Source organism: Melanotaenia boesemani, chromosome 14 (genome assembly GCF_017639745.1).
Source record: "Melanotaenia boesemani isolate fMelBoe1 chromosome 14, fMelBoe1.pri, whole genome shotgun sequence".
NCBI lineage: Eukaryota > Metazoa > Chordata > Actinopteri > Atheriniformes > Melanotaeniidae > Melanotaenia > Melanotaenia boesemani.
In genome coordinates this window covers 17,087,132-17,106,306 of record NC_055695.1, presented here as the reverse complement: position 1 = coordinate 17,106,306, position 19,175 = coordinate 17,087,132, and the positions used below count along the sequence as shown (strand labels likewise).

At 38.3% G+C, this 19,175-nt stretch overlaps 1 protein-coding gene across 5 annotated transcripts in view; it reads left to right on the top strand.

Moving 5' to 3' along the window:
- The first annotated feature begins 5,337 nt into the window (after positions 1–5,337).
- Positions 5,338–19,175, top strand: part of ttll7 (tubulin tyrosine ligase-like family, member 7) — a 66,820-nt gene continuing 52,982 nt past the window's right edge. For all 5 annotated transcript variants that reach the window (XM_042007070.1, XM_042007068.1, XM_042007072.1 and 2 more), the window contains exons 1-7: positions 5,338–5,721; positions 6,036–6,167; positions 8,044–8,165; positions 10,104–10,171; positions 10,451–10,609; positions 14,990–15,206; positions 16,697–16,861. In XM_042007070.1, the coding sequence (XP_041863004.1) occupies positions 5,697–5,721; positions 6,036–6,167; positions 8,044–8,165; positions 10,104–10,171; positions 10,451–10,609; positions 14,990–15,206; positions 16,697–16,861 (888 nt within the window). In that variant the 5' untranslated portion in view covers positions 5,338–5,696. The remainder of the gene's footprint in view (positions 5,722–6,035; positions 6,168–8,043; positions 8,166–10,103; positions 10,172–10,450; positions 10,610–14,989; positions 15,207–16,696; positions 16,862–19,175) is intronic.

The window sequence follows — 19,175 nt, the reverse complement described above, 5'->3', positions numbered from 1 at the left end:
ACAAGGCAATGTGGTGTTTCCCAAAGCCTTTCTGTTGATTGTGTATTTGATGAATGCTTTCAAGAGAACCAGAGTTAGAACAAGAACATAAAACAAGCTTCTCAGGATGTACTGCTGTTTTTAAAGAGACTTGCATAATAGGTGTAACACAATCTCTCATCTGCAAACAGAGTCTGCTCAAACTCAGCTTTTCCTTTGACACATATCTTGCTGAGCTATTTGTGTTTTCTTTGTGAATTTTTTTCTCTGGTGCGCTTAAAGTGCTATTAGCTATTTCTTTTAAATAGTGGTATAATGTATATGTAGTGTGATTTTGGTTGAGCTCTGGTTTTACTCCCTGATGTAGGGTCAGTAAATGTTGTAGACTTGAGCCTGCAGAAAATACAATTATACATATTCTTGAGATATAACAACGATGTTTGGTAACAACCTGTGCCGGATAATTAAGGGAAAACTGTACTGCATGGCTCCTGCAAACAGACATGCATTTGTTATGCATTTAGGATCAGTGAAACAGAGAGTGATGCAGATGGGCACCACGAAGAGCTGACTATTCACAATGAATGAAACCTTTCTGTGCTCTATGGTTGGGGAAAGTGTTCATATCATGACTGCAGTTCTGCAGTCAGCTTTGCCACCTTTGATGGTGTTTTGGCTCCATCTACTGGTGAAAAGATGTAATAACATTTGATTTAAAAGATGGATTTAGTTATGTTTCTGTTTTTTTAATTTCAAGGTTTTCAAATGCCACATATTGTATATATAATGGCGAGTACTGATTAGTCCATGATATGACATTGCTGTTTTTCATGTCTAATATCAAATAAATTTGTAGTAATTACAGTAATGGGAAAAAAAGAAAAAAAAGGGGTGGAAAGTAGCTCAAACATGCTTTAGCAATGTAAATCAAAGTAGAAGTATGATATGCCTGAAGCATTTTTACCTGATTGAAAGAATAATGTGAATATGGTTAGAAATTAACTAACTTAAGACTCTTGAGATCCAACAAAGGCTGTTCGTTGAGAATAAATGACATTGAAATCCTACCTCTTTCAAGTGAGCACAAGTAAAACCACGCCACCTTGTGGCCTAACACCACCACTACAAGAAGAGAGAAATGAGCAATACAACAGAAGCCCTGATTTTGCTGGATCATACATCATTGTGCTACCAAAGCGTGACCTTACATGGTTTCCAGGCAATCAAGGAAGTAAAGAAATCTGTGTTAATGACAATATCTGTGAAGATACTTGAAAAGTATATAGATTAATCCAGACAAACACCAGAAGTAGATCCTATGCCATTGCCATGACCTTAAAAATGCTCAATAACCCTGAACTCTTTTAGTTTCTAACAAAAATGTTGTATCTGCACAACAGTCTCGTTCGGTTTTGCTGCCACCATTTTTTAAGTCTTCCCTAAAACTCATTACATCACATAACCCCCAGGTGGTGGGATGTGCAGAGACAACAACATACGCCATGGTTATTTTTTCCTGTTGAGCCAATCATAAAAAAGGTGTAAACCGCCCCTCTCGATCGGATTGGAAATTCTTTATGATCATTGCTGATCGGATCAACTGGCATGTTTACATGATGTATTTTTGTTCTGATTGGACATTTGACCGGATTAAAAGTGCTCCATGTAAACGTAGCAATTGTCAAAGAAATCTGGAAGGGCTTGCACTGTTCACGGCTGTTCGAACAGCAGTGGAAAACTTTAATTATGGAAGAAAGTGAATTCGAGGACATGACATTCTGTCATGGCAGAGGAAATGCTGGATTTTATTCTCAACAACAAAAACACTAAATTATGGTGAACAGTCGACAATCTAAATGCTACGTTTCCATGTTGCCGTCCAGCTTAACGTGGAGCAACGGGTAATATTTGTTATGTTAGTTAATGCTAACAGACTAAGACAAGGGGCTGTAGTGTTGCTGAGAGTTAATAGGAAATATTGTGAAATGTAACATGATTTGCTCTTTTCTGGGAAACGCTGTGAGCAGAAACACAAACGTGCACAGAACTATGTCAAAGTTTTGGCAAAATAGAAAATGAACAGCCTTCACAAAAGCTCGAAACTACGCCTTTATCAACTTTTGATCATTGCTTGTGTCAGTTATTAAAAGCAGTTTCTGTCAGATGAATCATAGTTTACAATGATGCACTGATGCCAAACTAATCAAATCAAACTGAATTTTATTTAAAGAGTGCTTTTCATGCACAAAGAAACACAAAGTGCTTTATAATAATAACAAACAATGCACGTTAAAACTAAAATTTAAAAGCCTTCACACACAAGAGTATATAACAGGAAAGTAAAACACACCTAAGAGTGGTCTCTTTTCACACACAATCATCACACACATGCAAACAAAGTGCATGTACACTCCCTTCACCCACCCATACCCCATTCTGTACAAACGTGAACTCCTGCCCCTAGTTACTGTCTATAAACTGAATGTAAATATAAAATATCAATATAATAAAAACATTTAGCTTAACGCTGCTGTGAGGAAACAGTATCTTGGGGATCCAGTCACTCTAGAAGCCAGCCCATCCATGACCACAGAGGGTGCCACCACAGGAACCATCTGAATCAGGGCAGGTTGGGGTCCACACTACAGCCACAGGGTTCACGTGCAGGATCCCCAGCCACCCACACAAGAGGAGTCACCATGGCAACAACCTTGCAGACAAAGCAGGTAGAGCTGCCGGTGTTGAGGATCACCAGGATGGAAAACACTGGAGTTAAAAGTGAAAAACAAGATTAAATAAACTTATAAACAATAAGAACTGATTAGAGAGACAAAATACAGATAAAGGAGTTCAGGAAAATTATAAAATAAAATAAAATAAAGGAGTTCATAAAAACTGTGTACTTGGGTAAAACAAAACAATAAAACGGAGAGCCACATAAATAGGTGGTATTAGACAAGTACAAAATCTAAATAAAATTAAATAAAATTCAGCTATAATCTAAACTAAAAAGAAAGGTCTTGAGCCTGTTTTTAAACATCAACAGTCTCTGCAGTCCTGAGGTTCTCTGGCAGGCTGTTTCACGGTCAAACCCATAGTGGTGGAACGAGGCCTCACCATAAGTTTTGGTTCTGACTTTGGGAACAACTAAGAAGCTGGTACCAGAGGATCTCAGGGTCCACAAGGATTCATAATTTGAAAGCACCTCTGATAAAAAAGAAGGCCCAAGATCATTAATACATTTATAAACAACTCAAAGAACCTTAAAATCGATCCTGAAATCCACAGAGACCCAATGCAGTGATTTTAAAAGTGGTGTAATGTGTTCCTGCCCTCTGGTCCTTATCAGAACGTGTGTTGCTAATATGAAAAACAGAATAACTTGGAGGTCTCCAGAGACCTCTGTCTAATGTTGTCAACCCAGATATTCGTGCTGTCCATGTCAGTAGATATGAGGTAATTAGGACCGGCCACCTCAGAAATGGCGGTGCTACAAGATGGAGAAACACAAAAAATGGCGGATTAGTCTATACTTGAAAAATTTAAATGTACAGATATGCTTTCCTTGTTTTAATCTATTGAAAGCTGAAGATCTGAAAAAAAAACAAGGTTTTTAACTTTAGCTATACCAAATATTAAACTCAATAACAATTTAAAAACATTATATTAAATTTGAGATGTATACTTTTGCCAGAAACAATTATTAAAGATCTAAGGAACAAGTATGGAAGCTATCTTGAATTCATGTCCTCCTTGCACTATAGTGCTGTATAACTGTGTTTAAAACAGTGTCACAGTTGTTGTGACTGGGGATTGTTTGAAATATCCGCACCAGAGCATTCATGTGTTGTCAGAAATTGCTGTTTTTTTTGTTTTTTTTTTAGCTTTTATTCACAACATAAGTGCCTCTCAGATTTGCCCTTGTTCCTGAAGGTTTACATGACACTCAGGGCCAGTACTCCCTGGCTCCTGCACAGAGCCAGTACAAGACACCACTGGGAGAAGCGTGTAGATTGTCAACAGCACAGCTTGGCTCACTTTATCACTACAACTCTTTGTTGTTGCTCTCCCCCTCTCTGCTGAACTCATTCTAGTCAGGATTAATGTCCTGTGCTTACCGCAGGCAGACCAAGAGGCTGACAGCAAAGACTACTGAGTGATCAAGTAATGCAATCAGATTGTTTTCTCATTCTTATTTGTCCATAGGCTGTTGATAAACTTGATAAGGTTACTCTGCAGGGTGGTTTGTGTGTGTATTTTGTTTAGCTTGCATGTGGTCAGTAATCCTACAGTAAAATGGGTGTGTGAACAGTGAAGACTGGTAGGAGGAAAATGAATTTTCCAGTGTAATCTCACCACTAGAGGCTACTGTTGATCTCTTTATGAAATTCAAAGGGGCACTATATCACAGTGTACTGTGGATGATTTCTCACACGTTTATGTTACCTGTGATTTATTTGGTATTTAATTAGTGCATATTGATGGACCAGTGCCCCTTTTCAACTTAACAGATTGCTTGTACTATTTCCTTTTATATGTACAATGTCAAATAGAAGCTATTCCAGCCTCAAATATGTAACACTTAGAATTTACACATGGACAATGCTGAGTACTATAATCCTGAATTGAAAGTTTTTAAATGTGTGTTTTAATAATATAAGTGAACAAGGACAGATGAATAAATGCACACCCGGAGAACAGAGGCATTTGTACATATGAAAACCCACCTACTCTGATAGAACAGTACTAGTTAGTCTCTAACTACTATGCGGCCCAAGCCAGTAATAGAATAAATGTAGATGGGACAAGTGGCTGATCACTTAAAAAAAAACAAACAAAAAAAAAAAACATTTTGAGGGCAAAATCAACCACAGTCAAATAATAACAGAACTCGGCTGGTAACTGGTGTTAATTTCCCTACTACTTACAGTTGGGGTAACTTTTTAACAAACCACTGTAAAGGTGCTATCTGTTTGAATAAAGCGACCTCATAGGCATACAATTAAACCCAGTTGGCACAAGACACATTGTGATACTGGAAACACTTGACACACACATATCTCACAATGGTTCTATTAAATGCCAATAATTCCTGCAGACATTACACAGCTGTAGATTTGATTCACTAGAACTATTGTGTGTGCACCTTCAGAGCTCCATGGAGCACTTCCTGAACTCATACATCCAATGCCACATGTGTAAGGTCTGTGTTCTGCTGGTGATGCCCCAGTTCACTCCTGTGCAATGAGAAATTACATACTGATCCACACTGTGCACTGCAGTGACTCTTTGATCGGTGTAACCACTACTGCTGTTCTGCAGCTTTAAAGTATGTTTTCTCTTCTCCTCCACAGGCTTTCCTACCCCCTCTGTCCACCCCCTCCCTCTCTTTCTCCTCTTGGGGTTGTAAATAAGCTTGGATTGTGTACATCCCTGAGGAGTCCTCCCTCATCTGCACTTCCTCACTGCTGCAACCCTTGCTGACTCCCCTGCCCACCCAAACTCCACTGCTTATGCTGCTTAAGAGGGCCAAGGAGATGCTCAGATGATCCATTGGTTTATTCTGAGCCCACATCGTCTGCACTTCCCTAGACAGGGAAGAGTAACTAGTGCAAGTGTGAGAAAACCCTTGGAGGGAGCTGTGAGCACCCTGTGAGGCCCGCCCGCCAAGCCTGGCAGAAAGCTTGGCTTGTCCCTTTCCTCCTGTAGCCCCTGAGATGCCCTCCCCTCTAAATGATGGAGGTGAGTAAAAGAAGTTCACGTCTCTCAGGACTGATGGGGTGACTGTTGTAGCTGGTTTGTCTGCATGTCCTTGTACATACAGTGGGGCACAAGTACAGATTCATACATACATACAGTAGACATCGTAATTTAAAGATCATGATGCATGGAGCTGCACCACACTTGATGCATAATCCACTCACATTCTAGCAACATAAACAAACCCTACTAAATTCCCTACAGACAAAAGGAAAGTACATTAGAAGACTTCTGTTCCTTCGCATTCTGGAGCGCAAGCTGTGACTGTATCTAGTTTTGTGTGCTTTCTCCTCCAGAGGATCAAGGAGCGTCCCCCGTGAACAGGCCATCTGTGGGCCCTTATCAGAGCAGCGGGAAGAGGAAGGTGCACACCAAAAAGAAGAAAGGCACCATCACTGCCAACGTTGTTGGCACCAAATACGAGATTGGTATTGTTACTTGAATCCCAATAACATTTACAACAGTATGTGAAATAGTTGTACAAAACTGTGTACAAACAATAATCAGCAGTGGCTAAAATACTCATATGCACCATTGAACTATGATAAGAGTCTGGCTGAGTTTCTTTCTACGACACATGAAAAGCTTGCTTTTCATTGATGATGGCCGATAATATCCTCTCATCGACTAGAAAGAATCCTGAAATGGTTCAGCAGCAGTAAGTGGAGTTGGAGTATTATTAAAACATTAATTATAATTTTTTCAGTATACCTCTCAGACAGATGTAAAGCAAGGTTAACATTATTGGACAATGAATACATGTTTGTTTTGTTTGCTAGGCTAATTTTCTATTAGATTAAGCTACATTGTGTTAAAAGTGTCTGAATTTTAGTTTTGCTATTTTGTTTGGATTTTCCAACATGTTGGGTGGTCCTGCTGTAAGATTTATGTGCTGACACAATGAACTGATTATTAATTGTAGAAACAGCTCTCAGTATTGCTTAGTGAGTCCCTAACTCCACAAAGCCAATCCCAATGTTGTCTCAACAATTGAATCTAATTTGATGAGGTGGATTGTTTGAAGGAGTTTGTTCTTATTCGATGCATTAAATTAAACCTCAAAAAGCTGCAGTCCAGCTTAATGGCTCACAAAGTCAGCTCAGCCTTATATACATACATAAATCTTTGTTGAGGTAATTTAACTTGGCTGTAAGGTTTTTTGAGATTTGCTAAAACAGCATTGTAAGCACTCCTCACGTGTTCAGTATATTGTGTGGTAGCAACGCTCTCAAGGGTGAACTACAATGAATGAAACTAAGGAGTCAGCAGCAGCTAGGAAAGTTGGAGACTGCTGGGATCCTGTAGGTAGATGGAAGTCTAGCTGTGAGTCAATCAGCTAGCTGTGACGAGACCCTCACAGTGGCCATTTTCAGAGTACTTCATGTCTGTTCTGAGAGAAAATTAACACCGCGGTCCAGATGGATGGCTTATTTTTGCTGTTTTTCTTTTACACTTGTCTTTCTTTGTTTTAGAGCTAAAAGTTAAAGGTGTGGCTAAATTGTTTTGAAAATCTGCTCAACACCCACTGAGGAGGAAATATAAACTGTACCGCTTAAGACTTCTGTTTTGTAAGATGTGTCAGAAAGGATCGATTATGACTTTGTTGTACTCAAAGACCTTTCTGGTAACTATGAGCATATGCCCGCTGTGATGTAAACCATCCATGTTCCAGTTAGCAAAACACTGTTAGTCTCTACTGACGCTAACAGATGGATGAAGTCATATCGGAAACATCTTTTTCCCATTCAGTGCCATCACGCAACATTAGGCAAGCCTTCTCCAGGTTTGTGGGAGCTCTCAAGAAATTAATTAATACCTTGTTTCGTTAGGGCACATGAATTTTTCATTACTCCTTGAATAATGAATACTTGTTGGATTAATGTCCAAATGGGCTGCCACCTATCTCTCATACTATGGGGTTTCCAGTGGGATTTGAATGCATTACAGTCTATTAATTTATCTTCTTCAAGAGAGGCATTACGATTAGCTGCTCTGCAGCCATTCCATGAAACATAAATATTGCTGTGAGCTTTTTGATTTATAAGCCCCCAGATATATATCTCTTAATGAATGCAGAGCAACACTTAAGCCTTGCAAAATGTTTGAGGCAAAATTTGATCTATAAAGCATAAATCTTTGTTTTGTGGGTCCTCATGATTTGATATTCATATTTTGCATCCATAACTTTACATCACAAGACTAGTCAGTCTTTAAGGGGGTATTTTTTTGGGAAAAATGATCCTTGTGTGAGACTGCTTACGTATTCTATAAATGCAATACAAGCTAAAGTTTTTTTTTTCCCAGTTCGAATTGCCATCAATGAAATGGACTTCATCAAGACACGTGATGATGATGAGACTGCCAACCTCATCTGGAATGACTCAGCTGTGCAACATGAGAAAATCGCTGAGCTCAGGAACTATCAGGTATCCCACACTGGCTACTGTGTAAAGCTAACACATCTCAGCTGGGCTCACAGTGGCCTCAAGGTTAGATAAGAGAGCTTAAATGCTCTTGATAGGGATTTTAAGTCCTAAGGCTATTCGGATCAATAAAATGTGGGTTTAAACCTTTAGTTTGCCTAAGTAAAGCCAAAGGCTAAAGAACTATAACTATCAAGCACACATAGGTGACCTCAAAAATGAATCAAGCTTTGGGATTAAAAAGTTTTGTGGTACCTTTGTTTTGGGTGAGGATGGATAATATCTCAAACCAGGTTTAATTGTAAAACTATTTGACTAACTAAATACATAAATAAATACTTCACTCACCCATAAATAAAGTTTAAACCATATTACAAGTTGCTGTTCATTAAGATGATGTATTCAGAATTGAGAAACACAGATTAACACTAGTTAGTGTAATATGTGTTCACTAGTGTATAAATATATGTAAATTGTCTACTCATATTTATCTTTTGCAGAGGTATAGAAGGAAAGGAAAGGGTAGTAAAAGCAGATTGCAAAGCAGGGGGTTTATGAATAATGCAGCTGGAGAAAGAATTTCAAATTAAAGATTAAGTCAAATAGCAAAAGTAAATAAATAAATAAATAAAGTTGTAATTTTTTTTTTTTTATTTAAGTGGGACGAAGCTCTGGATCTGAACATCTGTTTTTCCAAAGAAAAGGGCAGTAAATGGGAAATATTGGTGCACTGTACACAGTAAGAAGCAGCACAGAGATTGAGATTGACAGGTAGACTGACAAGCTGTGAGCAGCAGGAGCCGGTAGGAAACATATCAAATGTCACAAGTGATGCTGATAAGACGAACCTAAACAACAAGGGTTGCTCTGAGTTCCTTGTACTGGTCTGAGAGTGATTTTACCTCTGTTTGACCCCTCTGTCCTGCTGAATGAACTCGGCTGCTCTCTCTCTCAGCTCTAAGCATTAGTGATCCATCTTCCAGAGTGCTTATTTGATTAGACGGGGCACTAATGATCGATTAAATCACTGGCCAGTCAAAAAGAGTATGGCTTCTTAGGATAGGGGCAACAGGAGTTCAACTAAGTAGACGGAATATTACAAATAGTGTAACAGCTTAACTTGCTGTAATATTGCTGATGTTTTACTGAGAGCTGATGCTTTGCTGGTATTTTTATTTATTTTATTTCCTTGGTCCCTCTAGCTGCTGTTTTGTTTCATGAGATAATTTCTCAGAAGAAAAGTAGATGTCCATCAACAATTGGTTTTGATTTCCACTCGCATGCCATGTAGTTTCTTTTGGCATTGGCATAATTGTACAATCTCCTCCAAATCCCTGATTATTTCTGTCTCGTTTGTATAATAATCATCCATTTCTTATACGCTCTATTCTTGTTTTTTTCTTCCCCCCTTTCTTTCCCCTTTTCTTTTTAATTCTTTTCCTTTTTTCGCTTTAGTGATGTACTGTGAGTTTGCTGTCAAACTTCAGTTTGTACGAGCCTAATTAACGCCTGTGTTCAGGCTCATTTGGTCAAAGAATACAGAAAACCCAGAGTTTTTCCTTTACATCCGCCCCCTTTTCGGCATATTCAAAGCAATTCATTCAACTGTCACCGCAGGAGCCTGTGATGCAGAACCAATTACCTTGGCCCCTCTGAGTTAAGATTGATCTTTTTTTTTGTTTCTTCCCTCCCCAACCTTTAAAGTATATTTAAAAAAAGAAAGAAAGAAAGAAAAAAAACATTGTAAGCTAAATAAGGGTTGAGAAAGGTCTCAGCATCACCTTTTTGTTTTGAGTCTGTAATTGGGCATAAATGTCAGAACATTGTAAGCTCACTTCAGGTTGCTGCCTTTAATGTGCTCATTTTTATGAAGGGGTGGGGGTGGAATTGAGTGGCGTAATGGCCCTAACAACATTATTATGTCTGCCTGTCCCTCTGCAGAGAATTAACCATTTCCCTGGCATGGGCGAAATCTGCCGGAAAGACTGCCTTGCAAGAAACATGTCCAAGTAAGTCCTTCTGTCTTTCTTAACACATAAATGTGACTCATTTGGATCAGTAACAGATGCAGAAAAAGCACAAGTACTCTAAAAAGACACAGCTGGGAACTTATAGCACCCCACAATTCAAGAGAAATAAGCTGGCAATGCTCTGAAGCAAAACATTCATCTTTAATCTAATAAAAAAAATGCAAGGCTCAAGATTTTTCAAAAGGCATGAAATTGTGCCTCTCAGAAGAAATTGCCCTTATACACTCTCCCTTTTGCTCTTTCCTTTATTTTTTACAGAATGATCAAGTGCCAGCCTCAAGAGTACAGCTTCATACCCAAAACCTGGATCTTCCCTGCTGAGTACACTCAGTTCCAGAACTATGTGAAAGAGCTACGCAGGAAACGCAAGCAGAAGACCTTCATTGTTAAGCCTGCCAATGGCGCTATGGGTCATGGGTATGTCAGAAGCTAGCAAGCGTCTCAGAATAATCTATAGACATTGACTATAAGAGCGGGGCCAAAAGTTAAAGGGCAGGAGAGGGAGGAAAGGAGGAATTTAGAGTAAACAAATGCAGAACAAGCACAGCAAAAATAAGACTAAGAGGTTTGTTTCTCTAGGATGACTATATGTGCAAGTGCCATGATGGCTGGTACCAGACTGAGCACTAAAGCTGAGAGGGTGTGGTGAATCTCATTGTGGGCTTCATTGTCCTGGTCACTCTTTCCATAAATCAGACATTATCGCTGCCAGTGGGGACACGCACACAAATCCACTCCGTCCCTGGCAGTTCCTATACTTCCTTCCCTGAAGGTCTCTGCATGTGATTATTGGATTCTTCTATGAGGCACCATCAGCAGAGACCAGTCAGACTAGAAAATGGACAAAGATGGCTGCTGCAGGGGACTCGATCTTTCAATAGCATCTCTTTAGCAAAAGATGAGGCGGCTGTGGTATATAAATGCATATTTCATACCTGCAGTCCCATGGGCTGAGAGCAACCCCAGGTTGTGATGTTGCAGATTCATTATATTATATTGTATGTTGACTTCCTAGGAGTTGAAATCCTGAAGTATTTATCCCGTTTTTTTTCCCAAACTGAATGGGAACAGGGTCTTTTGTTTATGTAAAGTCTGCAAATGCGTTCATGCGATCAGAGGCAAATTCTAATAATTAGGCCCTCTAACGAAGCTTAATGTTATTCATTTTGGTTGACATTTCCACATGAGTACACTATCCACATATCCACTATCCTTTTAAGGCAGAAGTTAGTCTTGGTTTTATATTCGGAGGTTATATCATTATTCTACCATTTCAATGTGTGTAAATAGTTGTGGAAAAATTAATGACAAACGGTATCTATCCCACATAACATTAAAGCTAACTGTGGTCTGAGTTAATTTCCCCACTAGCTTTGTCAAGAAAGCAGAACATTAAATGGTTGGTTGAGTGTGGGAGCTTTGCTTTAAGTGATGGAGACTTTGATATTGATCACAAGGTCCTTACTTTAAAAAGAGCCAGATGAGCAGGATAATGTTTGGCCATCTAATCTAGTAAGAAAGCCCCCTAGCTTTTGCAGTTGACTGAGAGTAAAGGAGCAGAACCAGAACACCTTGGAGAAATTAAGAAGATCCTGTGGAAAGGAACTCTAGTGTCTTGCCCTTATAAATCTGACCCTTTCAAGTGACTCACAGTGGATGAATACTATACAAATTTATCATTTAAAAAGTGGTCAGAAAAACAAACTTCTTGTAGTGTGTTTTGAAATAAACTACTTAAGAGATTCTACTGGTCTTTATATGAGCAACACAAAATTATTTTGCTCCTAAAAATAGGAGGAATTCAAAACTATATCGGCAAAAGAAAAAAAAGTTAATATCTGAAGTAGTTTGAGGTTTTGTATATAATCCTGTTTCATGCTACAAAAATGTAAACTAAAAAGTATAAATATTATTTTTTACTCAAAATATAAACCCCTTAGGAAGAAGATTCAATGTTTATTTTAACATTTTCTTCATTGAAAATCTCTGAAGTCTATGCATGAAGAAATATTTTCAATTTCCTTCATCACCAGCACCAATAGGTGGGGATATTGAAGTACAAATAGCTCAGTATGCCCCACCTCTCCCTCTAATTCTCTTTGAATTTGTCCTTTCTGGTATAATGTGAGCATTACTTATAACCCCATGCTGCACTAAGCCCTTATTTATTAAAGAATAAAGGCTGAATTATTGCAATACATTAAGAATATGAAAGATGATGAGTTTAGCTCGACCACTCAATGGCAGGCAGCTCACAAGATTAGATTTTTCTCTCCTTTTTTTTTATGGTGTTACGCGGCAGGAAATTAAGTTATATCTATCCCCTGTAATTTATTTTTCCGACGGCCAACTAAATGAAGTTATTGTTTATGTCTGAGGCCTAGCTTGTTATAAGGGAAACAAAATAAAACCGCGTGCAGAGCTTAAAAAGGCGAGCTCCCCTCCAGTTCCAAATTAAATAGGCAGGGGAGAGTGGGCTGTGATTATCTGACACCCCGGCTCATCAATCATGTCGTCTTCTCCTCAGCTTCTACTCGACTAACTAACACTGTTAACCCCGTCCTCATCATTCAGCTTGCTGTCTGCCTCATATCGTCGGTCAGGCCTCAAACAACTTCTCGCTACTCTTTTTTACTTGAGTACTGCGATAAGCAGGCCAATGAAGTCCTCATCTGTAGTAGAGAAGCTACTCACTTGTCAGGAGCAAAAGCAGATTGTATGCTAAAGTAGGTCTACAAGTTTCCTCTGACCTATAAGAAGAGGAATGTTGATCCTAATCTTAATTTATGCTCTTCCTCTTGGATTTTTCACAAATAAAGTCTCCTTTGAGGCTTGTCAGCAACATATTTTTGCTTCATTACAGTGAACTGATTAGGTAAATTATTTGGTTGAATTACTAGGTAGACAGCTCCGGTCCAAGGTTATTATAAGCTCCGGCTGTGAATTATGCTGTACCCTCTGATGTCTTGGTGCGGATTATTTCAACATCTTAAACCATATTTTTTTAACTATCAAGTGTGTACATCTTGGCCAAATTATATGTTTGTGTGTGTGGTGTGCCTCATTGGCTTTTTGGGCACAATCCAGCCCTCCAGGCTGTGCATGTAACCAATTTAGCCTGCGTCTCACTTAACTATGAGTGATGGTGATATAGGTCAGTTGTGTTTTTGTGCATGGTGGAAGATTGTTTAAAATGACCCTGCACCCGTCTTGGACACATACAAACTCCACTTAAACACAGACAAACACACATTTTGAGACGCACAACTTTAAAGCTATTACCCCCCACATGCTTGCACAACCACATGGATGTCCACAGACTAACACAACTCCGTCTTCAGGCCAGCTAGCAATGGTCTGCGTACTATAAGACCTGAGTGCCAGTGACATGAGACCAAAGCAAATGAATTAGAGTGGAGGTTGAAACGGAGCAGAGTGTCTGTTCTTGTTAACCTGTGCAAACTTTAAAGGCCCTAACAGACCTTTTGATGCAGTGTGCCATTCAGACTGAGTGGGTTTTAGCTGAAAAAAAAAAAAACACAATGTTCTCCATATGTTTGCCGAGTATGAGTAAGACAGAACATAATTTATATTGTACCTGTTCAATTGTATATTTGTTTTTCAACTGTTCTATTTGAATGCAAGCTAAACACAGTAACATTTTTGGATTTTTTATTTATTTATTTATTTTTTTTAATGACAGAGCCAAACAGTTTGTACTTTCCTCTTCATTTCTATATAGTTTCACAAAAGCCCCATTTCTGCTGAGTAGTTCTGGGTGGTGCGGTTCGGAAGTTTTAGAACGGTCCAACCAAATCAGACCAACCACTAGCCTGGCGTCATACTAGTGCAATAACAACAAACGTAATGCTACAAACAACAATGGAGGCCAATCAGCAGCTCGTTTTTGTTATGCTTGGCTTTTGGTTCTTTGTACGAAGGATACATGCCACATTGTACGACCAGACCTTACTGTTGTTTGCAAGCATCTTTTTTCCTAATATCTTTTTAAATGTCCAACTGAACCATGGACTGAACGGCAACACTGTGTTTGTTTTGTGCTTGCTTTTTTTATGGCCAGTGACCTTTTTCTGTCTGCTAATCAATGGATTTTATCATTAGATGCCAGTAGCTCTGCTGTACTAACCGTACTGTAGCATTTTCCTATGGACCTGAAACTGAAGGGGGTCCATAAATGAGTCAGTTGTATGGGCTCCTTTTTTAAATGGACACACACAAAATAGCGTACCGGACTGCACCAGTCTGAACAGAACCAGTCCGTGGAAATGGGGCTTAAGGGTTTTGATGGTGTAGTGGGTCACATGACTCTGACCCTTTCACTCCCTATGATTACCTGTTTTTAATGTGTGTGAGAAAATTATTTTGCACATACTAAGGACTTATTTCAATATTCTCTGCAATGATGGTGTCTACAGCTTGTGTAATTTATGGTTATTATCCCCCAAAAAGCAGTAGGCCAAAGTTAATGTTGGGATATGAAGACGGAAAGTATCACCAGAACTGGCAGATGTATCATACCTGAAATATGTCCTCAGCTTTTACAGATGACTTTGAAATTGAATATTATAATGAAACACATAAAATCAGTATCTTGTTTGCCTCAAATTTTAGCTTCATCATGAATATAAGACAGTGCCAATGTCATTATTCTTATTCATGGTCTGCTATGCTCCCATTTATCATTTTTTTAATTATCTTTTTGTCTTTAGCATGCCATATTTTATTATGCCACTATAATTTCCCCCCCGAGGATTAATAAAGTTTTTGTCGATGTAGGATCTCGCTTATCCGTAACTGTGAGAAGCTGCCAGCCCAGGAGCACTTAATCGTTCAGGAGTACTTGGAGAAGCCCTTTCTCATGGAGGGCTATAAGTTTGACCTACGCATCTACATCCTGGTCACTTCCTGTGATCCACTTCGTATTTTCCTTTACAATGACGGCCTGGTACGCATGGGCACAGAGAAGTACCATGCGCCCAGCGAGGCTAACCTGGTGAGTGACAGATAATAACAGCTTTATTAGTAATCGATGCTGCAGCCTTTATTTGTGCAGCAATTTTAGTTGTCCTTTTAGAAAGAATGTGCTTTGATTTGGAAAAATGAGCACAGTTATAGATTAACACCTTTAAATAGTGAAATTTTCTTTCTGTGTGTGTGTGTGTGTGTGTTTGTGCCAACACTGGTATCATATACAACTGTATGTTTTGCTCCTTGGGAAATTGCAGTGTACACACAACAACAACAAAGTAATCTACAAATGATTACAAAAATTGCACATATTTTTATGCACATTTAACTGTGCAAAAATCCAGGCAACCTGTCCTTGCGTCTCTTCTAATATCAGACCGTTCATGTCTGCCTAGAGTTTCTGCAACTGCAGAAGCTAAGGCTGTTGTAAATGAGGGGGTTTAAAACACAGACACATACTAGCAGAACTTCCTACCAAGCACAATGCCTATTTAAAATATGAATGCATGCACACACATACACACACAGGGCATCCAGGATCCCTCCTAAGACATAAGTTGTATTGTCTTAATTGCTGTGTGACCCATAATGGAGTGAGTCAGGACATTCATTCAAGTGAGCTGGACACAAGTGACTTCCAGATAGCCATGAGGGGCACAGCGTTAGGGACAAGAATGTATTGTCTTCAAGCATGAGGGCTAATGTTTAAAGATAAGGATACAAAAAGGGTTATACAGTACAATGAATAGTTATGATCACATCCTTTTAAGTACAGTTTACAATAAATTGACAAACACATTTAGTTTCAGATTGAAAAAAATAATTTGACAGCTGTTTTGAAAATTATGGTCAAATAAATATTTTTAGCTTTTGACGATTGTTGAAGGTTTTGAGTCTTATTCTTTTCTAAGTTCTTAAACTTTGCATGTGACTATTGGAATCCATATAAAGGATAATTGATAATTAATCTATAATTAAAGTGTTCATTTCTTGCAGGCCTAATTTAATTGTTTTTGCTGTTAAACTGCCCTTTTTGTATTGCTTCAGTAAAGTTATTTGTAAATTCTTAATGTTTAAATATTTATTTATGGTTTTATGTAATTACTGTACTGAGGATGAATGCGCTGCAAATGAGCGCAGAAATAATGACACAGAGAGAATCATTTCTGCATTGGCAGAATAAATTAAGGAAATAAAGGAGTAGGATGTTTTTGCTTCAACAAACTAATAACCTCTGCTACAAATATGATTTGCATTACTCATATTTTTTTAAGTTTTCACAGCTTATTAAAAGATGGTTTATTTTTTTACATAAAACGACCAGGGGTCCCATTTAATTAAACTGTAATAAGTTTTTTGTATTTTCCCCATCATACATGAAAATGACAAGGCTTGTTTTGAACTGTTTGGGACCCGTTCAGTACATTTAACATGTTTGTCACAGATTTCCGTTCTTATTTTAAGAGTTATGACCAGCTGCATTAACTACTTTTGGTACCTTTTTTGTCTCCACAGAGCCAGCTCTACATGCATCTGACAAACTATTCAGTCAACAAACACAACGAGAACTTTGAGCGAGACGAGACAGTGGACAAAGGCAGTAAGAGGTCTATCAGTTGGTTCACCGAGTTCCTCCGCGTCAACGACTATGACGTGGCCAAGTTGTGGGGCGATATCTCAGTATGTTTGTAGTTTACTCAAACTGATGCAAACACAGCTACAATTACATTCTGACATATAGTCTTGGGTATGTGCTTCCACAAAAGGAAAGGATGGTCAATAAAAACAGTCCACAAATGCAAACATCTGCAAATGTAATCCTGCAGTGTACTCTCATATATACACAGGCTGTTTCAGCTAACCAACACACAATGCTTTCAGTACACAAGTGGACAAGCTAAGGTTTGATATGATTTGTTATGACAGTGTTTCAGGGAGTTTGTTTAATTCCAGGAAGAGCTTTGTGGAAACATCATTCCTTGAGGGTGATCTTTTCCTGTCTGGCATTACTCTCAGCTCATCCACATACCTTGACCTTGTTCATTTTCTTTCATCATTGTCTGTTTGAAATCTTGTTTTTTTTTCCAACTTCATTCCTGTCGTGCCCTTTTGTCTTTCCTTTTGTCTCTTAGTAACTTGTTTCTTTTTGACCCATCTTTTCAAGGGTCCATTCATGTTTGCCTTATTCATCTTTACCTTGATTTTTTTATACACATTTATTTGGGCTGTTTGGTCCCTCAGTCCTTGTGCTCTGCTTTACTGTCTGCTTTCATTCTGAATTTGTGTAAAAAATTAACAAATAATTGGTTGTTACCTTCTTCTGAAGGTGAATTTTATTTAATTTCTTCATCATCTTTATATTTTCCTCATCATCATGTCTTAAATGCTTTACCAGGGCCAAGTTCTTATAATGGTAGAAGTTCTTTCTTGTTCTCCTCTCTTCAACCTTATGTTTGCAATAATAAGAAAAATGTTTATTTTTATTTTTTTATTTCCCTTTGGACAATAACAATAAGAATGAATGCTTTTTTTTAAACAAATGGTTTACATAAGAGATAATAATATAGCATATAATATTGTAATAGTACAGATAGCTCCAGCAGGTTTATTTCCACAAATATTTAAGAAGATGCATTATAGTTACTGAACAATTTTTCTACCAAAAGCAGGTAAAGCAGGTAATCTGTCCTTGTGCTCCAAACATTTCCTTTTTTTAAATATCCATTCATTATATTCATTTTGCCCCTTAGTGACACACCATGGCGTCACCTTTAGACTCAGCCATTGCATGCAGTGTCTTTCTCCATCAGTCACCATTTTATTACCACACTTTCCTAAGTTACACCACTTACAGTAGTTGTTGCTGCCTGTCAATTCACATCCACACACATTTCTGCACAGTCCTCTCTCCTCTTTTCATCTTTTCTTACATTTTGTTCCTGTTCCGACCTTGAAGACTGACCATACTCTTACTGCCAATGGTCATGGCCAGAGAGTCAGAGTTTGTTTGCTAAAAGATTGTCCATGAGGGTTAAGAACATTGTGCTTAATTACTTTTTTCATGTGGAACACCGACCTCTCTTTCATGTTGAGGTGTATTGATGTGGGTCAAGGTTTGAGCAGCAAAGCTGCAGCTTTTTAATGTTGGTGTGAATTTGTCAGCAGGGTCTGACTACTAATGCGTAAGGTAAAATTTTTTAATTTGCTAATACACAAAAACACACACACACACACCAGTACGCCAAATACTCCCACAATTGGGAGTATTCAGAAATAACAAAGGTTTTATGGCACCTTAAAAATAAAATTTCCCAGATTGTTGTGAACTCTTACGAATATACTGCTATTGAAAGGATAATAAATCACAAATTCTCTGGAGATTTCGGTATTCTCAATGTTCTTTTTTTTAGACTTTTTAATTCATTATTCTTTATTATTTGAATTTAAAGTTCAAATATTTTTTCAACATTTCTTTTTAGTTGTTTGAACAAATGAATCCATGTGATGAGGAGGGCTTTTAAGACGATCAAAACTAAAGACTAAACATTTAAAAAAATTCTTTTTTAATTATTTAAAGGCACAAAATTGGGTAACAAATTTTAGATGTTACACAAATTAGACAAAAACATTTTAGGAAAAACAGCATCGTGGTAAGTTTTTGGGAAAAGCAGGGATGCAGGGTCTAAACAAATAACGATCTGAGAGTGCATAAATGACGTTATAAAAAAAAAAATCCTAGAGGGTTAAATAATAAGTATATTACAGAAACACAGGCTAACATGCGCAAACATGAGGTGCTCAAAAGTAGCCACTGCTGGGGGCTCAGGATAAGGAGAGAGGTGATGTGGGCAAGGACAAAGAACACACACACACACACACACACACACACACACACACACACACGCACACACACACACACACACACAAAGCAGCCAGTACTAGGGACTTTGGGCAAAGATGTGGGAGGGGGACCAAGTGTTTGTGCTGAGCAGCC